A 15,979-nucleotide genomic window follows, 5' to 3' on the forward strand; every position below is an offset into this window, starting at 1 on the left:
TAGTATCTTTATACTGTTTCGTGGTGGATTAGACCCTGTGGGAAACCTAGTAGTAATTAACAATTAGATATAAGATTTATCACAAGAAATAGGTGACTCATTAAGGTAGGGCCACATAATATTCTCATATTTTTTACTAAACGTCATCATCCCTCCCAACAAGGTGCTCTCATCACTTATAAAATTTTAGACAGACTGCGTAAAATATGATTCTAAGAAGTTTGCAAATGAGAAAGCATTTTTAGCTTTTACTATTTTAACACTAATATGCGTGTGATGTGGTTCTAGTGTACCAGAAATTTTAAGTAAGCCTGATAGGAATATATTTAAAGATTTTATATTTTTTATTAAGAATACTTACATTGTTGCATTGACATAGCAAACTTTGTTACACGAATAGTTAGGAGATACCATTTTGTTTTATAAATAATCTAGCATTGTAGTCGTGTGCTGCAACCTTGCGTGTATTTAAAAGTAATGTTATTATGTAAACAATGTAAATGTATCAATATATTTTGGATGTCGTGGGAAGCATTTTGAAGGAAAAAATCCTGTAGAATAGCAAAATTTTGTAGTAGTTGAAACGTTTGTAGCTGTTTATTCTTCGGAGTCTTCAGATTCTTCGGATTCTTCGGTTGTAGTTGAAGTAGAAGAGCTTGAAGAAGATGAAGAGGTACTATCAGTCGTAGACGTTGTACTGTCACTGCTAGTTGACGTTGTGCTATCAGTTGTGGAAGTGGTGTCGTCTGTTGTTGATGTGGTACTGTCAGTTGTGGAAGTAGTACTGTCTGTTGTGGAAGTACTACTGTCCGTTGTGGAAGTACTACTGTCCGTTGTCGAACTAGTACTGTCTGTAGTGCTTCCGCTTGTAGAAGTCGTACTTCCTGTCGTAGTAGTTGTACTGTCATCGGCGGTTGTTGTACTATCACTTGAAGTTGTGCTGGTCGAACCAGTTGTACTTTGGGATGATGTACTTGAAGTGGTATCACCACTGGAGGTTGTAGAGGATATGCGAGTCCGAGTGGGCCTGAGTGGCGGACGTGAGCGGTGGCATCTAGCTCCAGGCCTTGAGGAACAACGACCGTTATTGCAGTAAGGTTCCATACCACCACACCTTCTAATCAGTCGCCTATTTCCATTCCGACATTCTACGATTTCGTGACAGCCTCGGCAACTTACTCTCTGAAACGTAATTAAAACTTTAAAATGTGTTTCTAAACGATACAAATCCGATGGTAACCGTGAATATTTAAGTATATATATATATATATACTTAAATATTCGACATATATATATATATATATATATATATATATATATATATATATATATATATATATGTCGCCGCAGCACAGGTTTCTCTCCTATATATATATATAGGAGATTTTTAATACATAGCGTATCATAACGAAGACAAACACTTACACGAATAGCGTTGGTGCACGAATTGCGGCGACGTCCAGCGCTCGCTTGATGTCCATTTTGATTTCTATGCTGTGCAGATTTCTCGTTATGATTGTTGTGATGCTCAGCAGATCTTTTGTGGCGATGCGACCCGCGCGGTTGTCCACGCGGTGGGCCATGACCGTGATGTCCATGATGTGGTGGACCGGCATGATGGGTAGTATCACTAGAGCTTGCCTCGGTGCTATTTGAAGATTCGTCGCTGTCAGCAACCTCAGTCGTTGCTTCTTCAGCTATAACTAGAGTTGCAGCAAACTAAAAAATGAAATGTAATATTTTATAGTACACTTGATTTTAGGTTATAAGTAAAGAACACACTGAATTAGAGGATTTATCGTTATAAAAAATATCTTACCAGAACGATTGAAAGGCATACTAAAGTCCACTTAAGCGCCATTTTGTGAGCTGGAAGATGTACTTTCCCCCACTACCCACGTTTAAAAAGTAATGTTGCACGATCAGACCTTACTTTATATACTGTAAATACACAATGATTTTGCTAGATAATATGTATTTCATTTGACAAGGATTTCATAAAAGGTACAATACATACAATAGGTTTTGTATTATTGTTTCAAATTGTTTTCTTATTGAAAGCATATCGTTTCCTGTCTACTTATCATTTAAAAGGATTAGGAAGAACATCCTTCCAACTTCCTTTAACCCTTTACAATGTGGCATTGGCGGTCCAATAGACCAATTACAGGCACTTTTGAGAAATGATTTGGTTAATTTTTACGACCGGCCCTATATTTGCATAAATACCCTCTATGAGAATTCGAAAACAAGCAAATCATGCTAAAAAGCCAACACGGAGCGTGCACTACCTAGGAATCGTTCTCAATATCCTGGTTCAGAACCGTTACACAAAAAATAAAAAAAAACTGATTTAATGACTTTTAAACAACTAAATACCAGCTAGCGAGATGAGATAACCACTAGTCTAGTGGTAGCCGACATGATCGCCTATAAATGGTAATGGTTTAAAAATATATTTTCACTTGCAGTTACATGGGTTTAAAGGCGGCTAGGTTTTCTTGTCTTCCTATGCGTGGAAATTTGCTACAATAGTGTAAATGTGACTTTTGTATCAATCTAAAGCGATGCTCTATCCTATTGTGTACGTGAAAGGGCACAGTAAAATACAATTTAGTCGTGACACACCTACGTAGTAAGTACGTCAGCCGCCGTGATCGGAACCTATAAATGCCTAGTTTAAGGCTCGTGAATTTTAAACAACAGCACTGTTTTGTTTTCACTGGAGGCAAACCACTTCTACTTCAAATAGATATTTCGGGGCTTGCACAGACTGCATATTATTCTCACAATCCCCAGTTTATACACTACGTACAATGTTTTTTTAAACCAAAACACTAGAGTTATACAATACAGTTTGGTAGAAGAAGGCAGTAAGATGCTTGCATTCAAGAAACTTATGATTTAGCAGATATAGCAAGACTTATGATGAATTTTTCGTACGAGATAACAAAAATTAGTTAGTAAATCCACGTGCTACCAAAGAGTAGTGGCAAATATATTCGTATCTAAGGCATACGAATTGTAATTTTATACAATGAAGGGTTGACGCGGGTCGACGCGTACCATTGGAGCCGCTAATACTATGTTCTTCAAAAGAATTTTCATTAAATTCCAAGATATTGTATTTATTTGAAAAGGATTCCTTTGGCGGTACGAATTTCTGTAATTCGTATCTTAGCAGTGACACTCTAAATATGATCATGAAATCACGTATTTTGTCTCCGAAAGCGAAAAAGTTCCTCTTCACTTTGCCGATCTTCTTATTTGTGATGCTTGTGAGACTTCATAAAACATTGACGCACAAAAATCGGAATCTTTAGCTATTGATATCACTCGTTAGAAGATTGTAGTTCATTACTTGTCGCGTTAAACGAGCAATGGTATATGCACATTAAAAAATATCGGAGAATAGTCATAAACATAATTTATTAGAATTTTTGAAATTCAATCAAGTCGCATATTACAATCAAAATTAAATACAAGACATGTACAAGAATACAACGTTTAATGTAAAGTCGAAAGTCACAATTCTTCAAATGTTGTTTATATATAAAGTAATGTTATATTAATTAAAGATTTTGTCTAATATTGGAAAATGTTTCTGAATCGTTGTTTCCAAAGTACTCAATTGTAGTGATTTGGGTGAATTGTATTTAATTTTCAATTGCAATTGTTCCTTACAACTAAAACACGCTTGAATTATATAAAAAAAAACATTCATTTTTTAAAAAGCAAGTTTCCATTTTTGTTTTGATTTTAACAGTCTGGACTTTTAATGTTCGAACATACTCCCCGATTGCAGTGTTGAAAGATGTCTTTGGGACAGGACGTTGCGATACCTATGTTGTTAGGTAGGCAAAGGAGTCGAGTTTGACAGTCAATGCAGGAAATCAGTGAAGTTTGAGAAGCATTGCACGCGGTCCAGTTTACGAATCGACCAAATGAGTTGACCCCATTGCTGAAGAGTGCTGCAAATTCCCTGGCTTCTTCTTCACCTACTTGAGGGTCGAGTTCTTGGAGTTCACGAGGCTCTTCGAAAAGAGCGAATGCCACAGCAAAGAGTGCGAACTGAAATATTAGAAAGGTCATTTAATCAGGCGTTGTGACTAAGTTTTAGAGTTTAATTGCAATAAGATTTTTTATAGTGAATGCGTAGTTTCTTTGAGGAAGAAGGTACATCATTTGCATGTATTCAAATAATATACAATTATAGTATATTATTATTGTGTGGGTTTAATGGATTGATAATTGGCTTCTTGTTGATATCCAATCTTTTCGAAATTAATTAGAACTGGCTGAATTGTTACTTTCGTGTCGTATTATATAGGTTGTTTTTAAAAAAGCAATAAAGGATCAATGGATAAAAATGCTTCTTAATTGTTTTATTTGCGATCTATTACGAAAGCAAATATAAAAATAAATGCTCTAATACGGCGGTAAGAAACCGTAGTGGAAAACCGGCCCGCATTTTTCTTATTATTGCAATATCTTAAGATAATCGTTAAAGATAATTAGTATTATGACATTGTATAAAGTTAAAACATTTTCAAATATCTCTTTCAAATACTTATTACAACGTTTAATATATAAAATAAAGTCCCCTGTTGCATCTGTTTGTGTGTTTGAATGCGATAAACTCAAAAACTACTGAACGAATTTAGATGAAATTTGGTATGGAGATAGATTGAGACTCTGGGAAGGCCATATTATGATTTTTTGTTCTGGAGAAATATATAGCGATACTTTTATCCCGGAAAACTCATTTACGCGGGACAAGCCGCAAGCAAAAGCTATTAAACGACAATAAATAATGTTATAATTTTTTTAAGTGTTATAGTACGGTAGCTTAATAACTTATCTACTGCTTTATATATATAATACTAGCTTTTGCCCGCGGCTCCGCCCGCGTAAATGAGTTTTTCAGGTTAAAGTTTTCCGTTATAAAAGTAGTAGTTTCCCGGGAGCCTCTCAAACTGTCTCCATACCAAATTTCATCTTAATACGTTGGGTAGTTTTTGAGTTTAACACGTTCAGGCAGACAGATGCAGCGGGGGACTTTTGTTTTATAATATATTTTTAGAACTTTTAAGAAGAATAATCCCGTCATACATCATTGTTGCATAACTTTAACCGTTTACGCAGCGCACGCAACGGAAGCTCTCAAAACTAATAATTTTTCCCCGTTTTTGCAACATGTTTCATTACTGCTCCGCTCCGATTGGTCATAGCGTGATGATATATAGCCTATAGCACTCCAGGAACAAAGGGCTATCCAACACAAAAAGATTTTTTCAGTTCAAACACGGTAGTTCCTGAGATTAACCATTACTGCTTCGCTCCTATTGGTCATAGCGTGATGATAAATAGCCTATAGCACTCCACGAATAAAGGGCTATCCAACACAAAAATAATTTTTCAGTTTGAACCGGTAGTTCCTGAGATTAGCCATTACTGCTCCGCTCCTATTGGTCATAGCGTGATGATATATAGCCTATAGCACTACACTAATAAAGAGCTATCCAACACAAAAGAATTTTTCAATTCGAACCGGTAGTTCCTGAGATTAGTCATTACTGCTCCGCTCCTATTGGTCATAGCGTGATGATATATAGCCTATAGCACTCCACGAACAAAGGGCTATCCAACACAAAAATAATTTTTCAGTTTGGACCGGTAGTTCCTGAGATTAGCCATTACTGCTCCGCTCCTATTGGGTATAGCGTGATGATATATAGCCTATAGCACTCCACGAACAAAGGGCTATCCAACGCAAAAATAATTTTTCAATTTGGACTGGTAGTTCCTGAGATTAGCGCGTTCAAACAAACAAACAAACAAACAAACTCTTCAGCTTTATATAATAGTATAGATTAACAACTGAAGTTAGCTAAAATTGAGTTTCTCGAAGCCGACCACTATTTATGTACTATGTATTTTGAGACTATGCAATTTTGTCGCGTTCGCGATTCACTATCACTTTTGTTGAGTTTCAGAACGCGATATTAGATCCTCCAACGCGCACGCGAATTTGAACTTTATGCAGCGGTAATAAATTACAAATTGACTCTACGTATTAGTTAGAAAACGTTTGTATGGGAAATAGAAAAATGCTGTTTTGAGGATTTTCCCGGCAATTATTCGAATTTTTCTCACCTTTTAAATCTTCCCTAGACCTCCACGAATAATTCAAGACCAAGATAAGATAAATCCGTTCAGCCGTTCTCGAGTTTTAGCGAGACTAACGAACAGCAATTGATTTTTATATATATAGATTAAAGTAAAATATAAAATTCTAAAACAGTGATACTATTACTTCTAATTTGTCGTGTTACCATAATTAACATGTTTTAGCGTCAGAGCTATTTTCTACAAACTTCCAAAAAGAGGAGATTTTCAATTTAATAATTTGTCGCCAGTTACGCCTATTACTTTATGCCAATTTAAATATTAAATATTGAAACATAAATACATGATATAAACAAATCCAAATAATTACTTACAGCGAACAGAAGTGAAAGAAATTTCACCGGGGACGTCATCTTGTAACTTTAATGAAACTGAAGGTGCGTTATGTCTTTTATAATACTTATATGAACCTTATCTGAAATTTATCAGGCTTGCATAGAAAACATAATATAGCAAACGTAGCTCAACAGTTTCCTGTAGTGGGAAACCGATAATGTTCTACACTTATAGTTTTGAAGTAGTTCTCTGTGTATTAGTAGGAATGTTCATGCGCGGCCTTATCTGTTTCCTTTGGAATAATACCTTCAGCTGTGGCGTCGCTCGGGAATAAAATTTTATTTAAATGATACCATCATACTGTTAAACCTCAATATGTTTTTCAAGCATAGTTATTCTTTAATAGTTTTCGTATAAATATCGAATTTAATAATAAAATGTCAACGTTAGAGTTAAAATAGCTGTATTAGTAAATTGTTCGCAAGTAACTTACGTAAGAAACCTATGGAAGTAAAACTTCGATCGAAAACGATTGCCTTAAAGAGAGGCTACAAGAAGCAGTCCTTATGTAGTGAAGAAACAATAGCTTCCGAACGATTGCGTTTGAATATTAATTATTGCTGGTTATATTATATCCGCCCAGATAGCGACCACTGTACATAAGGTGTTAAGACCCGCTATAGTAGCCCACATAAGTGTGTCGCGTTCCGGGATCAGCCTGTGTATATCCGGTTTCAACAGGCCGGCATATATGTGTCGACTACCGAGAGGGAAACATTTCACGTCAGTCGACAATCTATTGGACCCCATTAGTTACCATCTGGTACAGTGGGGTTATAATAAAAAAAACTGCAGCCTTCATTATTTCTTAATAATAATAAATAATAATATCAGCCCTGTATTATATACTTGCCCACTGCTGAGCAGGGGCCTCCTCTAACTATTGAGAGGGATTAGGCCTTAGTCCACCACGCTGGCCTAGTGCGTGTTGGTAGACTTCACACACCTTCGAAATTCCTATAGAGAACTTCTCAGATGTGCATGTTTCCTCACGATGTTTTCCTTCACCGTTAAAGCGAACGATAAATTCACAAAGAATACACACATGATTTTTTAGAAAAGTCAGAGGTGTGTTCCCTTGGGTTTTGAACCTGCGGACATGCGTTTTGGCAGTCCGTTCCACACCCAACTAGGCTGTCGCCGCTTATATTTTATTTCATTATTTCTTGATGTGAAGTAAATGTCTTTTTATTTAATTCTTAGGAAAAGAAAAATAATGTTGTTAAAAAGGTGTATAGGTGATTTGACGTTTTGAATTTGTTCAGCTACTAATGTGGTCAATTATACCTAATCTAAGAGAAGTTTAATATTGTAATAAATTATTGATTAAATACGTGTACATTTTATGCATTAGTTGGTAATATTGTTTTTTATTCAAAGAATCACATTTAGGTACATGCGTATGAGTGGTTCGAGGAGTGGTATTTTTGAGTCATACAGATAGCGCTATTGTTGGTTCTTCACTATCTGGAGATAATGTAAGACTTAATTTTAAATCAATAGAATCATATGTAGTATTGTGATACGTATTAATTTTAGTAGTTATGTAAATATTGTTTCGAATATCTTTTTAATTAAATCACACATTATACTTCACATACGATAAAAGTTTATATTTGTTATACCTGTAAGGTACACAATGAAAAAATCATAAGCTGTATAAAATTATATATCAGTTTCCATGTTCGTACAAAACGGTTAAGAAAAGACGTTGTTACATTAAAATAACTTTATTTATCAAAATATTATCTAATCTATTAAATTTAACAAAATATTTGCGCAGCCAGACTTGTTTACACGATGTTAACACTACTAAAGTCAATATATCAGGTCAGAGTTTTTAAACACTCTCTTTATATTGTATCCAGAATTTTCTTAGTTGATTTAAACTGCAGCGGGAACTGGTTCGGGCGCGCATTCTGCGGATGGTGTAGCCGAGCATTCTCCAAGGTTGCAATAGGGGAGGGTAGGGTCAGAACAAGCACGTACAAGCCCACCGACTTTAGTGCACACGAGTTTGGTGTTGCAGTCGACACAAGCGCTGCCTATTGTGGTGCAAGGACTCCATTGAGGGTACCAGGGAGATGATACAATCCAGGGTGGTATCCAGGGGTTGACACCACCGACACCTCCCCAGCCGGCGCCACCCCAACCAGCTCCACCCCAAGCTCTACCAGGTTGTGGTACTGCTGACGCTACTGCGACCTGGAAAAGAGAAAATAAACATGATTAGTATTTTCGTGAATAATTAAATATTATCCAAAAAGCTGCTGTGTTACTATCAGTCGTTAGGCAATTTATAGATTAAAAACATCTTCTTCTGTACACAATAGTAGTTAGTTATAATTAAAGCACCTGGTTCTCAAAGACTACTCACCATCAAACAAATAGCAAGTACAAATTTGGAAGCCATCTTTAATTACAAAGTGCGGGTCGTAAAGTTCGAATTAGTTTTGTTACTAAATCACGAATGCGGAGCCGTTTTATACAAGATGATGTTTGATGAAGGATTTAATTATACAACGATACCACCTGTCGGCATAGGTAGAAACAATAAGGTTTTCCCACAGCAAAAGTCAACAGTGATCACAACAGATAAGGTTACTGTACAGTCAACATTTTCAACAAAATCAGCAGTACTCTTGAAACATTAATATGTATAGATTTTTTTTTTTCATTATTTTTATTGATATTGTACTTTCAGTAAACACCGTAGGAAACCTGTGTATGGCATTCAGGAACCCACCAGTTTAGCTACTTCAGGGGCCTTGAGGTGAGAGGGGAAATAAATGGGGCAAGAAACGGGGAGGAATAGGAATTTACTAAAATGGGCGGGGAAGAAAAGGAGTGGGAAATGTTCGAGGGCCTTGCCAGGCCTCAATGTGTTATGTCAACCACGAGGAGGTATACATATATAACTGTGCAAATAGGGCCGCGACAAAATATGTCTTGTACCTCTAAGCAATAAATGTCTAAATTCATGAAGTTCAGGCGTATGGTTTAGGTATGGTAGACTTGAGGTTTAACCGAGTTATATCCGTTTTCAATAAACGACTCCAATCTTAATTTTCATCCGACCCCAAAAATAAACCAATCAAAATAAGTCATTTGCAAGCATGTCAAAAATACTTCGTTCTGATTGGTCCATTTTCACAAAGGATTGAAAAAAGCGATTGGGATCATTTATTTAAAGCGGCGGTTCGTAGTAGAAGATGCCCGGGACTTGCATTGGGGTGGTATGTAATGTAGGGCTGCTGCAATTTCTTTTCCTTACTGCTAAAGCTACGTACGCTTTGCTAGATGCTGCGCACACATAATTCCTGATATATTTTTAGTGTTTATGTGTGATTATTTTCAGATCATTTGACTTTTGTGTTTATCTTTTTCATGAGTTTTTTTAATGGCAGTATGGTATTTTTAAACGTAGATTATTTAGGTTATTTAGCAAAATAAAGGTATTGTGCGAAAGCAACTATAAGCCTCGGTGACGTAGTAAAACTGTTTTAAACTTTTATATGTTAGGAGACTTTAGTTGCTTTTTATGTTGATATTTTGGAATACTTTCTAAAGCCATAGAGTGTGGTTTGATGAGCAATGTACCGTACTTGTATTTTCAGTAGTAGCTGTAACAATTACGCTTAAATGCACTTTACTTCACCCACGTAAATATCTAAATTAATTATTGATATAATTTAATTGATTAAGAAAAAAATCGGAAAAGATTCCTTTAATAACTATTTCAAAGGAAAATATAGCCTATTACTCAGGAACAAAATAGCTTTTTAGTTGTGAGAGATCTTCATGTAGTTTCGTGGGTCTATATAAACAGTCATAAACTCAAAATTATCCTTTACGATGTTAGTGTAGATAGATAAAGTATATTGCTATGTGAATTATCAATCCTTCATGGGTGCAGGTGACCTACATGTATATATTATACGCTATATATATGTAGGCTACTTCTACATAAATGTTTTGAGAGTATGTCTGTGAGCTTAGATGTTTATTTGCGATAATGGCATTAGTTTAAAGAATGTACTTAGAATTTGGATTAATAAATATTATTATTATTACATTACAGCGGTACAACAATGTTACAAATAAATAAATAAGAATTTGATGAAATTTAGTACATTGGATATGTCCCTCACATTATCTTTTTATAACAAAAATATACTTGCCGGTGGTAGGATATATTTTATATCCGCCCGGATAGTCACCGTACACAAGGTGTTAAAACCCGCCATAACGGCCCGCATAAGTGTGTCGTGTTCTGGGATTTGGTTCAAACAGGCCGGCATAATTGTGCCGACTGTCGAGGGGTAATCATTTCTCGTCAATCGTTATTCCATTGTACCCCAATACACTTACCATCTGGCAGTATGAGATAACTTTGTCGTGCTCGAATAAAAAAGAAACACTATTTTATCATGACAAACCTCTTCCATAAGGATGCAGTTACGAGCAAAAGCTAGTTTTACTCAGTCCTATTAGTACAGAAGCACTGAAGTATACGTTTACTCGTAGTGTTATTTACACTTAATTTATGAGTGCTCCATATCTGCTGATGGTACTAGAACATAACAACCATTTTGTTTGTGACTCTGCAGTGTTGAGTCATTTGTTTTCAGTATATCTAAGGAAAATTTTAATATTTATTTACAAGTTACAGATAAATACACACCATGGGTGCGCGTGCTTATAATAATTAATGTAATGGGGTCAAAAATCGATAATTTCATTTCAAGTCCATGATACTTATTAAAATCGAAAATATATGAGCTAATTTTTAATCATGGTATATTTTTCTTATTTTCTTAGGATAAAATACATTACAGACTAAAAATTACAGTTGTATGTATTAAGTTATCAATTTAACTTACTTTTTTATTCAGTCAAGTTATAATTCCAATTATAGATGAATATCAGACGATTGAAAAATTATCCTTAAAAGACATTAAAAATGACTATGACGGTTCTTGACGACTGTCAAGAACCCAGTTACTGGTTTGGAACACGTTATGGCTGTGATGAAATTGTTTTTACTCAAGTTGTGAATTATTCGATTTAGTCAAAACATTTTAAGTGGTCGAATTACGGAATATTTTAAAACTAACAGTTTATAAGCCGGTTTTATTAATACTTTTCACTTAGCAGAGATTCACATTTTTCATATTATTCGTTACTCTAATATTATCGTCCCGTGGCAGGATAAGGAACAAAATTCCTAACTTAATATCTTCATCTATCTACACTAATATATAAAGCCGAAGAGTTTCTTAGAAAGCACTAATCTTAGGAACTACTTAACCGATTTTGATTTTCTTTCATGAATACGTAGCTACGTTCTTTCTATTTTTTATTTTGGGAAAATATTTATCCCAGACACACCTTTTACGCGGGCGCAAATGCTACTAAGTAATAAAAGAAGAATGGAATATTAAAGACCATAATATATTTACAGACAGATGATGTTCGGTGTTCTCTTGTAAGCTGGTATCAACAGCGATCCCTTATACTTACGAATGTTACGGGTTTGTTTCATGCATCATTAATAAGAAAATATCTTTTTAGATTTTCAACAACCATATCTTGAATAGAATAGGCTCTCCACTCTATACCAAAACCAAGAAGAAAAAAAAAGGAATAAATATTTCCCACTTTTAAAATAATTAGTGTAGAGACTCGCCCCTACTCTGGTTACAGTATAAAATATAAATAGATTAAGTTGGAAGTTGCTCTATTTAATAGGAATTCAACTTTATCAGTGGGTAGCAATTCAGGTGTAAATAATGATCTATTTGAATGCCTTTCAGCCTTTGAAAGTCTATTGAATATAAGCCTCTCTTAGAGATTTCCAGAGCAAGTTGTTAATAGTGCTCAATATCCAGTGAGTTCCTGCAACCTTCTCATTTTAATCGCCAGTGCCTTCTGCAATGCTCGGTGGATTATAATACTTATCAAGATAAAATACGAATGCTAAATGAATATAAAGTGTCGATAGCATAGTTGGGAGTGGAACGGACTGCAGAGACGAATATTCGCAGGTTCAAAACCCAAAGACACAAACCCCTGACTTTTCTAAAATAAAAAAAAATGTGGGTATTATTAATTAACGCTCGCTTTGAGGTTAAGGAAAGCATCGTGAGGAAACCTGCATACCTGAGAAGTTCTCTATTAGAATTTGGAGGTTATGTGAAGTCTGCCAATCCGAACTAGGCCAGCGTGGTGGATTAAGGCCTAATCCGTCTCAGTAGTAGAGGAGGCCCGTGCCCAGCAAGTGGACAGTATCTAATACAGGGCTGATATTATTATTATTATATATATGAATATCATATATTCAATTATCTACACATACTTCTCGTGCTGAACAGCTGAGCTTGGCCATCAGGCCGTGTCAGGCAATAGATAGTAAGACAAAAATATGATGGTTCAGAGTAAGATAGAATAATAGTAATAATTTAAAAAAAAATCTGTATAGTTCCTGTAAATTAAGGGGTACACCAGTATAATTTGTCATTTGAGACGTATTCCACGTGCCTTCGATGTATATAATCTCTTTTTTTCACTTCTAGGAGGAATTTCCCAAACTGTATCAGTTAAACAAAATATGTACTTTCATTATTGACAAAGTACTTAAGCACCTGTTTGTTTGCTAGTGAAACAGTTTAATGTGACGACGACGTGACGAAGTATGTAATATTATTTCATGAGGCACAACATTTTTCATGAAATATACTGAAAAATTAACATGTAACAGATGAATAAATAAATCTGTCCTAGCCGAATTTCAGCCATTGCGACCAATTTCAACGGAAATCAGTCAGGTGCGCAGGAGGTATTATAGCGTATAAGTGTGTGCGCAATACACAGGTACATTCGCTGTTCCTTCAATCTTATAGTCTGGTGCGACGGCAATCCGACATGACCGAAGAGAGATCAGGCGCAGGCTTTATGTATTTTCCGTGGTACTCGGATAGCATCAACTTCCTGACTCCGAGTTGCGACTGAATAATTTGAAGATGGAAAAACTCAGTCACATTTATTAATGGCTATGATATAACAGATAAGAATATTTTTGCAACTACACTTGCTGGTTGCTATGTTATTTGTGTAAGGAATTCTCTTTGGCTAAGTATCAAGGCTTAATTCGTATGTATACCTACTGATAAACATCATTGTGGCTTCATAGGTGTATTCCAAGTATGGTATTTTTCTACCGTTTGTGTTTTCAGAGGATTTCTTTTGGTACGTCATGATATATGAAAAAGAAATTGTAATTTTGCGTTAGTTTTTGTAAGTCAGTGGTACCGTGGTCGCCTAATTTCTGCTATGGAAAAATAATATGTTTATAAAATGTCTTTACTCTGCTATTGCATCTTCGGGAATTATCAAATCCTATTTAATGTATATTATAGGTACTGTGTGTCAACACAATTAGATAAGAGTAAAACAATATTACGTGACGTACTTATTATGATGATTTTAATAAAACCTAATGCAACCAACAAGTAAACAGAATGCACGATTCAGATATGCTAGAATACACATCATGTGATGCAATGCAGTGTTGTGATGCATTCAGTTAGCGATTATTATAACAACGTTAATCATATTGTTGGGTAAATTTTATGTTTTTAATCAATTTATAACATTAAATTTCCATGAATTTTACCTATTAATAAAGACATCGTTCACAAGTTAGGTTGCGATTCAATGCTTTTTGAAAACCTTAAACACCTCAGTCCGCCCCGTGACTACGAAGGCTGCAAAGTGTTCGACACGTTGGGAGAAAATTAAAATATAAAAACCGTGATAAAAATAGTTTGATTTTAATGTCCAGCATTCGCATAAACATAGGAAATCATTATAACCTTAAACAGGTTAAAGGTTCGCGCAGACTGGCTGAAAGTGCTCAAGCATCTGCCAATTAAATAGTAGTTTAATGTTCCGTGACAACAAGGCGACAATATCAGCGCAGAGCCGTAGATCAAATCCCCCACACGTGATTGCATTCGGGCGTACATGGGTTTTTCACAACTACAGTATATCTGTTATGTTACAGCAGAAGCCTTAAGATTTTTTTTTATGATTCGTAATAGGCTTTATTATATTTAACATTTACAAATTGTCTCACATAGGGTGAGGGGGGGGGGGGTCCGCTATTTGATACGATTACGTCCTCTCCCAGCCTTACTATTTGTTATCTATACTAATCTATTATGCTGAAAAGATTATATTTTTCCTTGAAGGCACTAATCTCTGAAACTTGTTTTTTCTCGGGAAAAACCACTCTCTCTACCACCAATGGGTGGTAAGTGGAATGTTTTTATGTTGGTTTCTCCGGTCGTACAGTCTAAAGTCAACACTCGGGAGTATAGCATCATTCGAATGAGCATTGGATTGAGTCCCTAACTCTATATACACCCTACACCGGGATACTAACTTAAAACCGCGGTGGCTTCATCAGGTTATATAAGACGGCCCTGGAGATGAACTAAGATAGCTGCGCGGAACTGGCCCTGGGGGATACCGCATTACGTCCCCTCTCTAAATTAATATCTGGGACAGCTGCCTCGAATCTTAAAAGTTGAATGATATTCTCCTGTGTGATATAGGTATTTCTCGAAACAAACGTAAATCCTCGAAACTAACCTTATGGTGGACGGAGCTTCGAGAAAAAGCTAGTATCGATGTATAAGCTGCATTAGATATATAACAATATGGAGGTATTATTTTTGTAAACTTGTCATACGTTCCTATACAATTGTTTTTCACGTTACCTATACTATACCACTATTCGCGCCTCTACCCGCGCTGCTGCTCATTGCCTGGTTAGCGTCAATTGTACTTCAGGACCCTAATGAGGGATTAGTGCAACACATTTGATCAAGCCCTTTCTAGAAATTATTCGTATATTTATACGACCAGCAATCTATGTATGACGACAATACCCTCTGCAGGAACTAATCCTGGGTAAATAGTAGAAAAACCCACATAATAATTTTGTTTGAGCTAAAAATTCTTCTGTCTTTCTGTCTGTAGTTATTGTACATGGCCAGTAGATCAAGAGGCCAAGGAAAAAGGGTGCGCTGGCTATTAGGTGGGACTCTAGTACGAGTAACAGCGTATATTTGTAAAAGATGTAACTGCTCTCTGATATAACACATTGATGTGCGTTGAGCACTATCATTTGCATAGCTGTGAATAAAATAATTTACATAAGATCTGTAAAATGGTCGTCTTGGCGTGACGTCAATTCTTTAATATTTTTCTGAAATCATTTATAAACATTCATATTTTAATTCTCAACAATTCCATGTAAATAATAAACGTAAAAAAGAAAAATAACAAGTGTAATAACTAAAATATACATAGACTAAATGTGACATGACGTTAAAAAATGCCAAAATACATCCATAAAGATACAACTCAATCTGTGGCATTTTAATAT

At 35.5% G+C, this 15,979-nt stretch overlaps 2 protein-coding genes across 2 annotated transcripts; both read right to left on the minus strand.

The window, feature by feature from the left end:
- Positions 1-437: 437 nt before the first annotated feature.
- Positions 438-6,631, minus strand: LOC115455841 (putative protein TPRXL). The gene is made up of 4 exons (XM_030184583.2): positions 6,504-6,631; positions 1,820-4,071; positions 1,426-1,719; positions 438-1,182 (listed from the first exon to the last, which is right to left on the minus strand). Exons 2-4 carry the CDS (start codon positions 1,859-1,861, stop codon positions 598-600), a joined length of 921 nt encoding a protein of 306 aa, XP_030040443.2. The 5' UTR covers positions 1,862-4,071; positions 6,504-6,631; the 3' UTR covers positions 438-597.
- A 1,608-nt stretch (positions 6,632-8,239) lies between these two features.
- Positions 8,240-9,060, minus strand: LOC115455823 (sulfur globule protein CV3). Its single transcript, XM_030184566.2, has 2 exons — positions 8,903-9,060; positions 8,240-8,730 (listed from the first exon to the last, which is right to left on the minus strand). Exons 1-2 carry the CDS (start codon positions 8,936-8,938, stop codon positions 8,410-8,412), a joined length of 357 nt encoding a protein of 118 aa, XP_030040426.2. The 5' UTR covers positions 8,939-9,060; the 3' UTR covers positions 8,240-8,409.
- Positions 9,061-15,979: the final 6,919 nt, after the last annotated feature.

Source organism: Manduca sexta, chromosome 10 (genome assembly GCF_014839805.1).
Source record: "Manduca sexta isolate Smith_Timp_Sample1 chromosome 10, JHU_Msex_v1.0, whole genome shotgun sequence".
NCBI classification, from domain to species: domain Eukaryota; kingdom Metazoa; phylum Arthropoda; class Insecta; order Lepidoptera; family Sphingidae; genus Manduca; species Manduca sexta.